Source organism: Lottia gigantea (assembly GCF_000327385.1).
Source record: "Lottia gigantea unplaced genomic scaffold LOTGIsca_131, whole genome shotgun sequence".
Classification (NCBI taxonomy): domain Eukaryota; kingdom Metazoa; phylum Mollusca; class Gastropoda; family Lottiidae; genus Lottia; species Lottia gigantea.
Window position 1 is genome coordinate 243396 of NW_008707443.1, and position 18121 is coordinate 261516.

Genomic DNA, 18121 nt, shown 5'->3' on the forward strand with positions numbered 1-18121 from the left:
CAATGTGCTCCTGTTTTGATCAAAAATTTCTAGCTATTTCTTTACGCAGTGAGTTTTTAATGCCTATAGATTTCATACTATACAAAATGGCTGAGATTTTTCATGTCTCAAACAATTTTGATCATCAGTTACCTTCAAATTATCAGGACAAATATATATAAATCACAACCAACACGTTCACCAGTTTTAGATAGCTCTTACAGAATTATACATGTATTAGTTTAGACTATAATTCAGTTCCTAATACCTTCAACAAATTCAGGTCACTTTAAAAAAATGGGCAAAAAAAATATGTGTTCACAATCAACATATGAAAATTATAGTATTGCTCAGTGATTGAGCTGCTACTATAACATCCTACATTTTGTCAGTTTTTACAGTGCTGAATTTAAATGCAAATTGAATCATACAACAACTGAATGGCACTATTTGACTAGATTAGTATAATAACATAATTCAATGTCCAGTTTAGTTTCATTTTATTTGTCTTACTTTATATCATTGTCAATGTCATGAAGGGATTGTAAAGAGGTTTTCTTAATTTTTCATGCTTTATCACATAAAGCCAACAATTAATGTTTCACACAACGCTTCGTTTTGGTGAAATTGAAAGAACCAGGTCTTATTGAAAATTGGAATAGTGTAAATTGATGCTATTAGTGTCCTCAATACATGTAAGTCCAAAAAACTCTTTACAATCCCTTTAATATCAAATTTCCATTTGATTTGAACCATGCTGATACTTTATGTTAAACCCACACCTATTTGATTGATGATTGTCAGAAAACAGCTTTGTGTATATTTGGAGCTTACACTAATTCTATCTATGACTTCCTTGATACCAATGAAAAATTGACATGACCATTTAAAAACTATGTTCCAGAAGTGAGCTGAACTTTAACTCTATGACTAACAGTAAATACAGGATGTAAAGTTTGTTTAAATTTACTGTCAACTATAAGTTTCTTTCCACATAACATTTCCCCCCAATTTGGTGTTATTATTCTGTACCCTAACAATAGATTCTCAAATTCATCTTTTGTCATAGTGATAGTTAGTGAAACTGGTAAACTGTTCATTTCCATTAGAGATTCCATTTTTCCATTATGGCACAAGCATAAATTTCCATTTGAACATACCACTCCATAGGAAAAAGGGTTCATGCCAACTTGATCCTTATTTTTCAAAATTTGGGATGAAATTCCCACACCAAATAAATAACCAGAATCAATATTTCCCATTTGATTTGAGTTTTTCTCCACAGTAACTGACCATAATGAATTACAAGGAACTGTTTCAGCAGTATATGTATTAGAAGTAAAGCCCCAGGTTATAAGATATCTACTCTGGACTCTAGGTTGATCTGGTTTACCAGTTGATACAGCCACTGATAGAATAGTAGGTAATATAGATGTACATTGGTCTACTTCATCACCTGTAAGGTACAAATATTATTTTGGTTTGGAAAATTAAGTATTAGGGTACATGTATTTTTTTACTATGATAATAAACAGAAGTTACCTGTGCTACATACACAATACTCATGAAAACATAATATGTGCAAAGACTATTACAACAATTTCATCAATATATCAAAATCTTCATGTCTTTCACTTGCCTACATTGATGTTGTCCCAAACAGTGTGTCTTTTTATTATGAATTTGCCAGTTTTCCTCACTGATCCTTTGACCCAGCCTGTAAATGATCACAGATAATCTGAGAAAGACCAATGCCAAGAGTTTTAACTATGGACCATCTAGTTGAAAGAGGTTTTTACTTACAAGAAAAGGACTGAACAAAACTGAGAGAATTTTCTCGACATTTTGTAACTATCAACTTTAAGTCTTCCAATCTTGGTTTACTATCATTAAATGATGTGAAGTTGGTTTCTTTTTTACTCATTCTGAAATAACATAGCAACCATTTATTTTAATTGGTATCTCTCACGTCATGTGCTGAGCTAATTACATGTGTGTCTGATAGATTGATGACTAAACTGTTATTAAGACAAACATACATAATTTTATGAAAGAAAATATGCAATTTTTTGAGTCAGAAAGAAAAAACATGATCACATTGGGAGTTGCATATTGCTTATTGCAAAAGCAAAAAGAGTTCTGATTTCACTGATAATGTGGCATAGAGTGATTGATATATTTTAAAATAGTTACTTCAAAATGGGCTTCAAAGCACCATTCTCTAAATTCTTCAACCTTTGTATTAATTACTTACTCCTTAGAAAGTTTATCAACTTGAGTTAAGAGTGGTTCAATTTCGACAGATTTCTGTAATATTTCTTGATCAAATTCTTCATCAAGAAGTTTTTTGCTTGTTTCTGCTAAATTTTCAATAGATTTTAATAACTTTTTATTGCCTTCAGTATGTCCCCTATATAAGGAAGTGTTGTTGGATTTCTGTTTCAGTATTTTATTAACTAATGATTGTTTCTGCTGATCTAAAGCAGATGTCAAATCATGTATCAGACGGCGATATTGCTGTTCTATTTTTTCTGCAGCTTCTTTATGAATTTTCTAAAAAAAAAAAAAAAAGCAAAAATGAAAATATGATATATCAATGTAAAGTCAACAATTTCATTAAGGTCTTTTCAGTTACCTAGGTAACAGAAACAATTTTCTCACCTCTGTAAGGTACCTGGAAAAAAAAGCTCATCCCTATTGAAGGACTCCTAATAATGTAATCACAGTAAATGTTATATTCTTACCTCTACATCATTTGTGAGATCTTCCATTTGACTATTTTGATCAGATATTGTTGACATCATACATTCTAATTTCTCTTTACTTTTTATCACACTGTCCTGTTAATAATAATTAGTCAAAGTTTTACTTGAAAAGTATTTAATATAGTGTAAGTTTAATCCAATCATAGTTTTCTGGAATTACATCAACCACAGATATCAAAGTGCAAAAAGTGTTCCAAATATATTTAAAAAGGCAGGAAACAATCTTTTGAATCCCTTTTAGCTCAAATAATGCAATTGAGAAGCCATTTTCAAACCATTCCTGGCAATTGATTTGATACATCATCAATAGAATAAAATAAATTTTTAATTAAATGACATCAACTAACATGAATAAATGTTACATAAAATTCTGTGTTAAAAATAATCAATGTTGAAATTAAATACTTCATTTTGATGTGTCTTCATTTGACTTTTTTCCAGAAGTCAGTTGCAATGTTCCTTACCTTAATTGTTTTCCAAGCAGCATCCAGTGGCATTATTTTGTGACCAGAATGTTTTCCTACCCCTTCACAAACACATAAATGACAGACTAGAACTTTACATATATCACAAAATATTGTGGCTGTTTCAGTGTTATGGTCTTTACAAAATACTGGTTTGACGTCTGCTGATCTGTTGGAAGGTCTACATAGTTTATGATGCTGCAACTGTCCTCTCTTAGGATGGTATATTTCCAAACATTTTTGACAGTACAACACAGAACACTTTTGACAAAACCATTCAGCTTTTGATGATGAGTCTGCTTCACACAGTCCACAATTCTCATTGGATGGCGTATATTCTTCACTAAAGACTGGTAGGTCTGAGTCTATCTGATCGGACATGTCTAAAGAATGGTAACTGGATGAGGAAAGGTCCAGACTTTTACTTTTAGTCATTGTATTGCTTTGTATTTCTTGAAATCGACATACTATATTTTCTAATGCTAGATTTTTTGGAAGTGTGGCCATTTTGTTTTTTGACATAGTGTGCATTTTCCGACATGATGGACATTCAAATCCTGAAATGAGAAAAATTAAAAAATTTCTAGGCAAAGTACCAATAAGCTTAGAGCTTATTTTACACACGCTTTGTGTTAAAGTGTACTATTGAACTACTCACATCTTGTGTGTCCTCAAAACAATCAATAAAATAAAGCCTTTCAACTGACCTTCTTTACCAGATTTGATCCTGGAAGTTATGATATCTTGAAGACATTTTTTACAGATGCTGTGAGAACATGGTAACATTAAAGGATCAGCAAATAGTTCCAGACAAACTGGGCATGTCAATTCATCTTCCATCATATCATAGGTCATATCTGAAAAACATTTGAAAATTAAAACATTATGAATACCAATAGAAACTTCATGAGTTAATTTGCTTAACACAGTAGTATCCAACATCAGCATCCATTTAATTTATCCTATCCTTGTAGCACAGTTATTTATGCATCTGTACAACTGTGTTCTTTTTACTGCCATTTTCTTCAATATCCTTGTATATCAAAATAGATGTGCCAATATAACTTAATACAATATTTCCTTGAATCAATTCAAAACCATACCAGATGTTCTGATGTTTTTTTTTTTTTAAAAGTTTGTGTTTCAATACAAGAAAAGCTTAAGCCAAATATATAAAACTACTTTCAAACAGTTGTCAATTTAGCAAATTACAACAGCTGCTGTTTTATATAATAACAAATTATAAATTTAAAACTTTAAAACACTCTGTAACAAAAGCCTACATATTCAATTATCGATAAGACACAGAATGAGGAATATAAATGATATCGAAGACTATAAAATAGTCTCTTTTATCAAGTGGTAGTAATATGATAAGCTCCAGTAATGGCTATCAATAAGTTTTCAATCAATTTTTCATTAGAAACAATGGCTAGTGTCTGATTCCGAGCACTGTAATAGATTATAGAAGCTTCTCATGTAGAAAACATAGTAATAAGAAACCACTCAACTATAATTTGGAAATCAATTTTATGGTCGATTTTGTACAATGTGAAACATTTGAGTATTTTGTAAGTTACAGGTGTCTTCTGAAGGTTTCAAATCACCATTATCTCATGTTCTCTATTTCTATCATGGCAAATATAATCCCCAAAACATTCATATTAGCATATTTGATAACATAACCAAATGTCACTGCCCAAAACATCATATTCATTCCTCTAAAAATCAGCACCCAATTTCACAACTACCATAGAAAAAATATTGTATTATGTTCATCATCAGATTTTTGATGAATTTGTTGATACATATGTATTTGTCAGCCCAAAATCAATGGCTACATTTCACTGACTCTCAGTCAATATGAGTTACTTAATATAAAAATTTAACATGTATACCAGTATATATAATATCTTTCAATTATTATACATCAATGAAAAATTTGGATTTACACATGAAAAAGTTACTTTATTCAAATTGGCCTCAATTCCTACAGGTAACAGGTGGTGATTCATTCTTCTTCTTTGAATGAATGAATGAATGAATGAATGATCAGCCATCAAAGACATTTAAATATCAGTGTAAACAGATAAATAAGATAACACAAGATGCCTAATCAAAGACATGCAATGCCATGTAAGGTACAAAAAAGCCTTGTGTTAGCGAGAAAATTTGAATTTTCCTCCAGAAGAAGATCTTAAAATTAGGAAGACAAATGTTTTACATTTACATACCACTGCACCTTATGAGTGTAGCACTATAAAATAAATACCATCATGAATGATATGAATGCATCAGACGTCAACTGTCAATATTTATCTGGTATAGTATTATACACTACATTCAGATGAAAATATAAAAAGCCTGTAAGGTATTAATGATATAAGAAATAGATAACAACATAATATTTTGAGTATATACATAGGCCTAAAATATTTAAACTTTTTAATATATTGCATGATTTGTATGGCTTGACATGCATGCATGTATTTAAATATCAGTGTAAACAGATAAATAAGAGATAATACAAGATGCCGAAGATGCCTTTTTCACATTTTTAGAACTAAAGCAATGACAAATCAAATTTTGTGAAAATTAAAAAATTGATGGGACTCTGCCAAATCAATATCTCCATTCAAAATATAAAATCCAAGGTCAAAATTTTGATATTGATGCCAATAAAAAACCCAACATGAATCTATTAATCACACTTGTTACCTTTTCTTAGAATATTATCAAATTATGCTTCAGCAACTAAAAACAGGAGTTTCCGATTCCACAGAACATTCAAATTTTTATTTAGCCTTGGTTATTAAGAATTGTCAAATGAACAATTTCCAGTCTGAAAAGTTCTTTACCTACATGTGCTTATACTCAACTGTTGTCAGGTTTAAAATGAAAAATAATACTGTGTGGCCATTTAAGTTTGTCAACCTCTAATATCGAAAGGGCTAACTTGCATAAAGTTTGTTTAACATTAAGATTGGACAATACCATTGCAGCATTTCTATGCCAATTTAAAATGACCCCAAATCTAGCTGACAATGTTTACTACTTCTACAGGAGTTTGTATTTCTCATTTTCTAAAGGATATGAACTGCTCAGACCTGAAAGTATCCAGACCACTAATTATCACAATTTACTATCTGATTGGTCCTACAAATCAAATCATTTCAACAGCAGACACATCACATGGCTTCAAATATTATATTAGCAGACTCATAAACATAATTTGAAAAATTGCAATCATGGATTGATTCATGTACAGTTTTTGTACATTTATCATGACCTTAAAGTCATTTATTGTAATTAACCCTAAAGTAACCATATAAAAACTAACTATAATTAGCAACTAGTTCGTCAAAAAGTCATTTAATTACCTGTTACAGTCTGTCACACCCTTAATGAACCATACTAATTACTACATCACAAATCATTGATGTTTTCTACCTTTCTGGACTCTCAAATTAGAGAGTACTCACACATATCCAATGAACTTTTTCAACCCTACATAAAACAATTTGCATGGTCCAGTAAATCAACTTTACTTTGTCTTTTCTTTGGTTTCAAATGTTAAATGTTTCCTTACGCCATATTTTCAATACTCTCAAGTTTCAGGGACATTAACGCATCTTGTACCTTCAGGTATAAGCTTATATCTCAAGTCTTGTTCACATTAATCTCAAGATAAAAACTGCTCATTCATTCGTTCATTCTTTTCCCCAGTTAGTCTCATCCAAAAACAGGAAAGTGAGTTGAATAAAGACCAATGTAAGTAGTTTGCATTAAAGTACCCACTTATTTAGCCATGACTTGCATACTGAGATCAGCCAATTATAAATGCATACTTCATGTTATTTAATCTATGTAACAAATTGGTTCAGAAGCTGTGTTTGATGTTTTAGAATTAGTATAAAACTTGCCAAACGATTAAAATAAAATCAAAGACGTACCACACATGTATGTTTAAACCTCCATTAACCTCAAACTATATTAGTAATTTGTCCTTCAACACAGTTATAGAACACACCATAATTAACATCCTTAATATCTCATGTATTGTACATATCTTGGCTAAATGGAGTCCACATAACACTTTTTTCTACTAGCACAATAATAGAACACGTCCTTGATTGACAAACGTAATTCTCACTTGAGAAGAAAAACAAATATTTCTTTAGCAAATAATTGTTTCTTGATGACTGAATGTATGTGAGAGTTGACAACAAGCTGGTTCATTAAACAAAACAATGGGTAGATTAAAGATACAATACCCTATAAATTACAAACCTTATTTAACATGCTTGAGTACCCATATCTTCTAATCTAGTGAGATATGTCAATGATCATGTACTTAGAAGAAAGTTAAAACCATTTAAAACTACATTATATAACAATTTTCTATCTTCAATTTTCACATGAGCGCTTTTAAAATCTTGGTGCAATCAAATAAGGTTTAGATTAATTCATTCTGTTTTTGTTGGGCCACATATTCATATGAATAGTTTCATAGGGCAATTCTTGAGAACACTACTTGAATAAATATTCAAATTTTTCCATCTTTTACAAATCAGTAAGAATTTGGCTGCCGACTGGTAAAGAGATTTTAGACAGCAGGCTTATAAACAAATTTTTATAAAGTAAGAAAATGACTTGCCCTTGGATGCATTAAAACTCCTAATTGTTTGTCTCTTTAAAGTCAGACTTGTGTACTGCACAAGTTGTCCAGAAAAAATAACTTTAAAGGATTTTTCAGATGTTTTAGAGTGACTGGTCCAACAAAGACTATACATTGAACACATTCTTTGCCTAGCATTCCTGTGGGTAATTTTCCCACCACCCATCTTAAACAATAACTACTCTGATGAGGTGAGAAAGAATAATTAGGTCATTAGATACAAAATTATCTTTTTTTTCACTTCACTTATCTTAAAGAGCAACCAACCATTCAATTCAAGGCTATCAGATTTAAACCATTGGCTACAAAATATTTTCATCATTTGTTACTGTTTATCATACATATGGGAGCCTTGGTGTCTCACTATCCTACTTTCCCAGTTTGGTGTTTGGTTTCTCTTGTCTGTGATGCAGGTTAAATGGCCAAATTTAATCCAGCACAACTTGCCTAAATTGACCTTATAAAACCTGAAAGGTTGCAAAAACAACTGTCAACCTGACACTTCTTTGAACATAACTATTCATTTTGAGGAAAGAAATCTAATCTAAATCATCATTTTTTTTTATCTGATATAAATTGCATCTGTTAGGCTATTCCGAAACATCTGTGTCTATTCCAGCCTCTAAAACATATTTTGACAGCTGGAGAATAGTCAGATGTATGGGGATATACAAAGATGACTTTTTTGCAACATAATATTAAATAATCTTAATGATGACTATAAATGAGGTATTGGGCATCGCCATAACTTTTCTTTCGTCAGTATGTTTGGCTGAGCACATAGTTTTAAATGGCTGAGGGTTTCAATGGAACTGTAGACATAGATGATGTAGGGGGATTATGATGGTATGACTGAACTGCAAATATATCCATCTTTCTAAATATATCTGAATATGGCGGGTCAAATTTGACCACAAGTGATTCAAGAAAGCACAAATATGAAACCTGAAAACAAATTCAAACACACACATATTTCTACTCCATCAAACTAATGAGGCCATATCACAACATCCCACTCCGATAGGAAACAATCAATCACACAAAATTGGCCTTGTTGTATTATCTAATCTGGAAGAATAATGATTTTACTGAACAATGTGTAATTACAAGACCTGAGGCCAAACTCACTTCATACATTATCTTAAAGTATCCTTCAGTTTTAATTTTAGATATGAGAAACACTGATATAAGGAGTTAAGGACCTCAAAGAAATTGATTTCCTTCAGACGCCTTCATGTGTAGATCTGATGTTGGTAAAATTGAAATTTTCATTGAAAAAGTCATTGATATCAAGACATAGTGAAAATTTTATCAAAGAGAGACCTATTTAAGCTGATCAAAGTGAACACAATCCAGATTGTCCTGTTCTAAATCATAATATGAAAATATTTGCCACAAATTGATGTCTCTTTTCCTTTTATCTGTGTAATGTATATTGCAAAACTGTTAACATGTAGAAAGAGGGCTCCTTCTTAGAAATTTATCTTAATGGACAACAAAGAATCATCAATAACTTCAATCCATTTAATACCACTAAAAAATTTAAGGGTGAATTATTTGATTTAAACTGTCTTGATAAAAAAATCCAATGGGAAATTTGTGTAAATTTTATTTCATGGCAGATCTCTTAAAGTCAGTCAATCCCTTCTCAATCAAACACTCAGACAGGTCTTTAGATAGAAATTCAATGAAGCATTTACAGAAAACATGAACTATCAAATTAACACAGTCAAAAACGTCCAATATCAGACATCTTTATCTCTCAAACTACAGGAAAATTACTGAGACGATAAAATAAACATTTATAAACTATCAGGAACATTTCGATTTCAGATTCAGAATGAGGTCACGTCTTGTCTAATGTTAAGTTTATTTACACTTAATTGTATTTCCAAATCAGTATCTGTTGAATATTAGTGACCAAACACTAACTAAGCCTTCATATCAAAATCTGTTAATCTAAGTAATGTCTAGCTCAACTTAGAATCCACAACAGAATCTGGTGCCAAGCACTGACTAACTTGTGTTGAACAAGAGAATCTGGTGCTAAACACTGACTAACTTGTGTTCCAAAACAGAATCTGGTGCCAAGCGCTGACTAACTTGTGTTGAACAAGAGAATGACTAACTTGTGTTGAACAAGAGAATTTGGTGCTAAACACTGACTAACTTGTGTTCCACAACAGAATCTGGTGCCAAACAATGACTAACTTGTGTTGAACAAGAGAATCTAGTGCTAAACACTGACTAACTTGTGTTCCACAACAGAATCTGGTGCCAAGCACTGACTAACTTGTGTTGAACAAGAGAATCTGGTGCTAAACACTGACTAACTTGTGTTCCAAAACAGAATCTGGTGCCAAGCGCTGACTAACTTGTGTTGAACAAGAGAATCTGGTGCTAAACACTGACTAACTTGTGTTCCACAACAGAATCTGGTGCTAAACACGGACTAATTTGTGTTCCACAACAGAATCTGGTGCCAAACACTGACTAACTTGTGTTGAACAAGAGAATCTGGTGCTAAACACTGACTAACTTGTGTTCCACAACAGAATCTGGTGCCAAGCACTGACTCACTTGTGTTGAACAAGAGAATCTGGTGCTAAACACTGACTAACTTGTGTTCCACAACAGAATCTGGTGCCAAGCGCTGACTAACTTGTGTTCAACAAGAGAATCTGGTGCTAAACACTGACTAACTTGTGTTCCACAACAGAATCTGGTGCTAAACACAACAGAATCTGGTGCCAAGCACTGACTAACTTGTGTTGAACAAGAGAATCTGGTGCTAAACACTGATTAATTTATGTTCCACAACAGAATCTGGTGCCAAACACTGAATAACTTGTGTTGAACAAGAGAATCTGGTGCTAAACACTGACTAACTTGCTTTCCACAACAGAATCTGGTGCCAAGCACTGATTAACTTGTGTTGAACAAGAGAATCTGGTGCTAAACACTGACTAACTTGTGTTCCACAACAGAATCTGGTGCCAAGCACTGACTAACTTGTGTTCCACAACAGAATCTGGTGCTAAACACTGACTAACTTGTGTTGAACAAGAGAATCTGGTGATAAACACTGACTAACGTGTGTTCCACAACAGAATCTGGTGCCAAGCGCTGACTAACTTGTGTTGAACAAGAGAATCTGGTGCTAAACACTGACTAACTTGTGTTCCAAAACAGAATCTGGTGCCAAACACTGACTAACTTGTGTTCTACAACAGAATCTGGTGCCAAGCACTGACTAACTTGTGTTGAACAAGAGAATCTGGTGCTAAACACTGACTAACTTGTGTTGAACAAGAGAATCTGGTGCTAAACACTGACTAACTTGTGTTGAACAAGAGAATCTGGTGCTAAACACTGACTAACTTGTGTTCCACAACAGAATCTTGTGCCAAGCACTGACTAACTTGTGTTGAACAAGAGAATCTGGTGCTAAACACTGACTAACTTGTGTTCCACAACAGAATCTGGTGCCAAGCACTGACTAACTTGTGTTGAGCAAGAGAATCTGGTGCTAAACACTGACTAACTGTGTTCCACAACAGAATCTGGTGCCAAACAAAGACTAACTTGTGTTGAACAAGAGAATCTGGTGCTAAACACTGACTAACTTGTGTTCCACAACAGAATCTGGTGCCAAACACTGACTAACTTGTGTTCCACAACAGAATCTGGTGCCAAACACTGACTAACTTGTGTTGAACAAGAGAATCTGGTGCCAAACACTGACTAACTTGTGTTGCACAACAGAATCTGGTTCTAAACACTAACTAACTTGTGGTCCACAACAGAATCTGGTGCCAAACACTGACTAACTTGTGTTAATACAGTTTGCCAAAACCATATCCATCATCTAAATTTACATACATGTACCATTTGATATCAATAGTCAAACTAATGATAATAAAGATGAGTAAAATCCTTCCTAGCAACCATATCAAATATTGTAGCAACCCATATCAAAACTATATTTTTTACCAAAATAAACTTGAGATTTGATCACATCTGGTTTATATTTCCTAGAATTCTAAAAACTATACAAACAAGTATATTGTTATGGCCATATTTTGTTTAGGGAGAATGAATTTCAGAAACTAAAAGTACAGCTATCAGTTATCACAGTTATCATCCCATGTTATCAACATAAGCCGCACTTATCTCACCTAAATGACACAGGCCTCATTTTTTTTATCACACATGATCTGACACAAGCCTCATTTATCATCGTATCTGATCAACACAACCCTCGGTTATTATCTCATACGTTAATGACATAAACCTCAGTTATTATCATATTTAATAACTATAATATGTCACAGCTATGACATACCTTAATGATACAAGCCTCAATTATTTCTATCACCTAATTGAAAATCCTCAGTTATCAATATACCTTAATGATAAAAGCCTAGGTTATCATCATACCTTAATGATACAAGCTTCAGTTTAAGTCAGTTATCAACATACCTTATGATACAAGTTTCGTTTCCCATCATAACTTAATGAGACAAGTCTGGGTGAGTTATCATCTCACCTCATGAACATCATACCCTAATAACAAGCCTCAATTAACATCATAACTTAATGACACAAGCCTCAGTTATCATCATACCCAAGTTCCAATCATACCATTATGACTAAAGCCTCAGATATTTTCATACCTTAATGACAAAAGTCTCAGCTTGACAAATGTCACATCTATTACTTCTAGAAGACCAGATGTCACCAAGGTGAATTTTTTGTTGAATTTGCACAATTTAAATAATAAAAGGTATGATTACTGACCCTTATTGAGATATTTGACAAAGATTTGCCTAGTTTGAAATCAAGCCAACCCTTTTTAGAAATAAAAGGTGTATTATGTTTATATGTTGAATTGAAAAGCCGTCTTACCATATAGATGAAGAAATTAGCCCTGTATTTTGTCAGCTCATGAGAGGGGAGTGTTGAGTCAATAGGTAGAAAATAACTCGAGTAAGCCTTCAACCAAAACAACTTATTTCCCTCTTTATAATTCAAGCCAATCCACTACTCTACCAAGTAAAATATAACAGATGCCAATATGAGACTCTATTTAAGACTGAAATAACATAACAACTCAAAGTTTTATATCATTTCAAAATAGTTATGAACAATGAAATTTGACAGGCATCAACTCTTTTTTAGCCTTATTGTTTTTTTTTTTTTAAATTAAAATTTGCTAAATTATTATAAGCATAGATCTCTATACACATCAGTGTGACTAAGGGAGGGAGCAAATTGACCCATAAGGACCATAGGTCGGTTTATTCACTTATTAGGTAGAATAAAAAATCTAGATAATAAGTCTTCAACCAAAACAACTTATTTCCTGCTTTATAATTCAAGCCAATACTCTACCACATCAACTAGGGCTGGGTAAAATTATCAAAATAATCGATTATCGTACTAGAAATTTACAATTCGATTATCAATTGTCAAATTTCATAATCGATTAAATGTCAAAGTTACATTTTCTCCTGTGTATAAAGCATTAACAAGTGGTAACCTCTTCCACATAAATTTACTTCAGCACATAGCAATAAACCAAACTATAATAACCGATAAAAGCAATATCATACTTCTATGACACAAAAATAACCCATGGAATTAAAAATTTTGGCATGCTTTTTGTTTTGTATTTACAGGGACATATACTTCGATTATTAATCCATTTGATCAATATCATGCCATCAATAATTGGTAATCGAAACTCAGCTCTAACATCAATAAGGCAAAAAAATCAAAAGAGACAGAGTGTTTGTAGGGATTAGATCATTACAAACTGGACATGTATTGTGTAGAATAGAGGATCTGTAATAAATCAGGGACTGGTCAGTTGGTCAGTTTTAACAGCTTTAATAATACAATGTACAATAAGTTGACATTGTGTCCAGTCAACAAGTTAGGAATGACCGATGAAGAATGTAGGTTCTATTTAACTTCCTGGCCAGTCTTTTGATATAGAGTAAGAGAAATTCCTTCAGTAAACTTAACACAAATACTTCTACATAAGGTTCATATAATACTCCTACTTCATAATGACAAAAAATTGTCTTCTACTTGTGTATAATTTCCTACCTCCTAGTAGTGTGCTCTTTATGAAAGGGAGACTGGTGCCAATTTAAAAATTAAAAATCTGCAAACACGATTTTTGCATTTGACATTTGAATGTTTCTACTTAGGAAAAATGGTAATGCTTTAAGTATTAAAACGAATAAGTAACACATTCAACAATATACTTTATTCAGAGGAACAAAACCGTCTCAAAAGCAACAAAACAACGATTATTAAACCAACATCTTCCGGCCAGGAGTAGCTCTTACTACCAAAGGTTACCCCCTTTCTGAAGCTGACCTTGATCACCCTTGTCTTCCTCATTGAGCAGATACTCCCCATCACTATTAAAACAAGAGAGTGAACAATTCCAGGCCTACTGCTGTTTTGACACATTTTTATCTCTCACATGAAAATACTTTGAAACTCTAGTGTTAACTTTTCTCATATCATATAAAATATGCATATTTGAAGTTTAGCATTTTAAATATATTAGTATATCTTATAATTTATTAATTCAAATACATTGAAACCTCATGTACTAATGTAATCAGTGAATTTGTAATCACATCATTGTTGCTAATAGCTTATATATTAATACAGTAATAATCTGAAACATGTGACTCTTATAAAACATCTAAGATTTGAAAAGTTCATAAGCTGCTACCAATATGTTGTTTTTGCTTTCACGTTTTGTTTTTGCGGATCAGATCATTGGTATTTGGTTTATTTATTACCAATATACAAATTGTGATCAAATTAAAATCAAATTGCAAACAAATACCAAGATAGGGTAACACAAGATATTAACTCTCGAAAGGAATGCTGAGTTGACAAATCCAATCGTAGAATAAATTTAAGTGTTTCAGAAAGATGAGCATATCATGTCTGTCTCATGATTTCCTTGATAACCTTGATATCCTGGACTAATCTGCATGAGTTTAAAAACTTCACAATACTTGTTCATATGACTGCATACCATCCAACTTTACATGTTACTAGCAGTGGTTAATATGCTCACAGGTTGCATTTTTCTGTAATGTCAATCTGACATAAATAATACATGAAACAATATCAATAATTCATAACACATGTTCTATAATAATTCATAATAATAAATTCTTAATATCTTATTCATATATATGTATATAACAGCATTGATTAATGATTAAGGAAGTATTTGGTTAAATATAAGATGTAATATGAACTTTACAGTGAGGGTACTTATTGATATGAACTTAACTCATCAGAACAGCTGTTTTGAAAATACAGGTGAGAAGAAGCAACAATGAGAAAATATCATTTCAAAGTCCATATCATTATCAAGTGGAAAAATGAAAATCTGGTCATGTCAATACATTTTGAATGAAATCCAATCTTCTTTTTCTTTTTTTAACCAAAGAATCAAAAGTTTCTGGAATATTCTGCTATAAAAGATTTTCCACTATGCAACTTTAACATTTTTTTAAATACAGTTGTTGTTTGACTGAACAATTGGCTTTGTTAATAGTAGTTAAAATGTCAATCTTGATTTTTAATAAAAGTGAATCATTTTATGACCTAATAATTATACTTAGATCAAGTCAAATAAATGACTCATTATTAAATATAGGTAAATATAAGAGAGTGATATGATATGAAACTTATGGATGAGTCAATATCTTATATAAATTATATAACTTGTGTTCTTAATGTTTACCTTCCTGCTTCTATATGTCTTACAAAGATTATGCTCATAGACTATTCAAAGGGAAATATATAATTATCTAAAATTTGCTTTTAACATAAAAAACATGTTTCAGTTCATCAAATTGGTTTTCAGAATGAAAATTAGACATTCAGTTCAGATACAATTTAAGCAAACAGATTCTTGAGATCAAATGAAAATGTTATCAGGGATGACACCATAAATTCTGTATTTCTAGATAATTGCATACAAACTGGACAGCTTATTTAATAACGATATTTATTTCACTTTTATTATCATCTAAAGAAGCACACTAATCCTAACATGGGCCCTGTCAATCTTAGATAACAATTTTTTAAAGAAACTATTTATTGATTTACACTTGAGTTTTTGGAAGAGCTGCACTTAATGGCTGACTTTCATAATCAAACTTAAGGCAGAATTTCTGGTTACGCCAGAAAGGAAGTAGTAATTCAATACGGTTGATTTAGCTTGTCCCAAGTGTCTGGAGACGAGATGAAGTCAGAATATATTGTCTAAGATTATGGATTTTCATGTTGTAAAGAATTCTAAAGGGAAATCTTGAGACGGATCATGACAAAATAATTGAATTAGCTTAATCTAAATACACCGAATTACAAGAGGACTAACTTCAACTAACACTAGAGACCAGTAACAACAGAACTATTTTAAGCTTCTTTATGAAGAAAAATCTTGAAATCAATTCCACTTTCATTCACTCTATAAGGAAATAAATCAGAGTTTTATATCCTACATTTCTGATCTTAAATTGGATGATGAGGACGATCATGCCATGCAGTGTGCAATGAGAGAAATTTGTTATTAGTCAACTCCTTTACAAATTCCAATTGTTGAGCACTCATGCAATATTTCTGTTCATTGTCCCAACAACTAGAGGCTTATATATAAGGAAGACAAACATTACATAATGGAGAGCTTTACATAGTCATACAAATAATATAATAATAGAACACAACAGATCCTGTTCAAAAATAAAAGTTAGCAAAAAAAAAAATGCACCTAAATATTTCCCTAAAGATTTCAATTGAGATTAACAACTTAGTCTAATTTATTGACACAATAAATAATAAACAAATAAATAGAAACCAAGCCAATTTGGACACAATAATCTTATGAAGTAGACCCATTTAAATTAAAGTGGCTACCTTGTATTTGAAAAGATATAGCCAACTTAAAAGCATCAGACAAATTTTATGTCTTTGGCATATAATCACCTGGAAGAAGATTTAGCTAACTACTGACTGTTGTTGTTATTTATCTCCTGGAAAAATTGCACAGTTTAACTCTGGCAACATAAGTATATGGAAAATGAGCTAGCAAGAGAAACCAGGATCATCAGGATTAGCCTGGTTATTAGGGACATCCTGGTATTTAAATGACCATGTTTTATTATGCCAGGACCAGGGATGCCAACCCCACAGTTGGTGTATCTAGAATACTTTTATTAACCAACATGGCTTCCAACAATCAAACCAAAAAGAAGACTTCCTTGAAATGAAGTCCTACCTTGAGTCAATAAAGAGCACAACCTTGGGTAACCAAGCCAGCCTGGTACATAAAAAAAGGCCCAAAACGAAACCTAATATGTATGTCCAATATAACATATCTGCAGTTGGGCAAATTTTAAAATTTGGTAGCAGTTGAAATTTCTGAAAACAGTTGAATAAACATATGAGCATGACAGAACAATTAAAATAATTTGTACTCAAGAACATATAACTGCACCTTATTTGTTATAAGGTAGGAATATTTCAGTGTGTGTCTATCCTGTTATAAATTGTGTCATATATTCAATGTATTGCAGTCTGATTTCCGTTAAACAAGACATGCACTGTGATTGTGATCTTTAGTCATTTGGAAATAAAAATTCTGGTTTAATTCTTTAACAGTGATGACTAGTAATTACCTGAATACTGGTTTTGATTTATAGTTTCAGTTAAAGAGATTAGTATTCATATAATTTTCGGTAATAATAATGATATATTATGATAATATTTTTTAATTATAGGTCTATGTTAGAAGCACTACAATTTCCATTTTAACATACTAGCCTTAACCCTATGACAGTGCTTTCTGTTGAATAGTAACTCTAGTCTCTGAATACCCAAAAGATCGTTCATTCATTTAAATTCATTCATTGCCAGTTCAAAGCACAAAGTCTCAGCTGAATAAGAACATTCTTTATAGAATTTTCATTGATTTTTAAAACAATTTAAGTCATCATTATCAATTTATTCTGTACATTTTTTCTAGATCATATTACAAATTGATCATAAAAAAACCTTTATCTATACCTGATTCACTGAATAAACGTAGTCTGTAATCCTTAAAATCTGGCTTCTCATTTGAACTTATCTTTGTTTGTGTTTGCTCCTTTTTATTTGGTGTCGATTCTTTAGGTACAGATAATTTCACA

The 18121-nt window shown here is 31.9% G+C and overlaps 1 protein-coding gene across 1 annotated transcript; it reads right to left on the reverse strand.

The window, feature by feature from the left end:
• Positions 1 to 3166: 3166 nt before the first annotated feature.
• Positions 3167 to 4063, reverse strand: LOTGIDRAFT_138954 (hypothetical protein; the record flags this gene model as incomplete). Its single annotated transcript, XM_009049197.1, has 3 exons — positions 3167 to 3558; positions 3673 to 3850; positions 3887 to 4063. The coding sequence occupies 3 exons, from the start codon at positions 4061 to 4063 to the stop codon at positions 3167 to 3169; spliced, it is 747 nt and encodes a 248-aa protein (XP_009047445.1).
• Positions 4064 to 18121: the final 14058 nt, after the last annotated feature.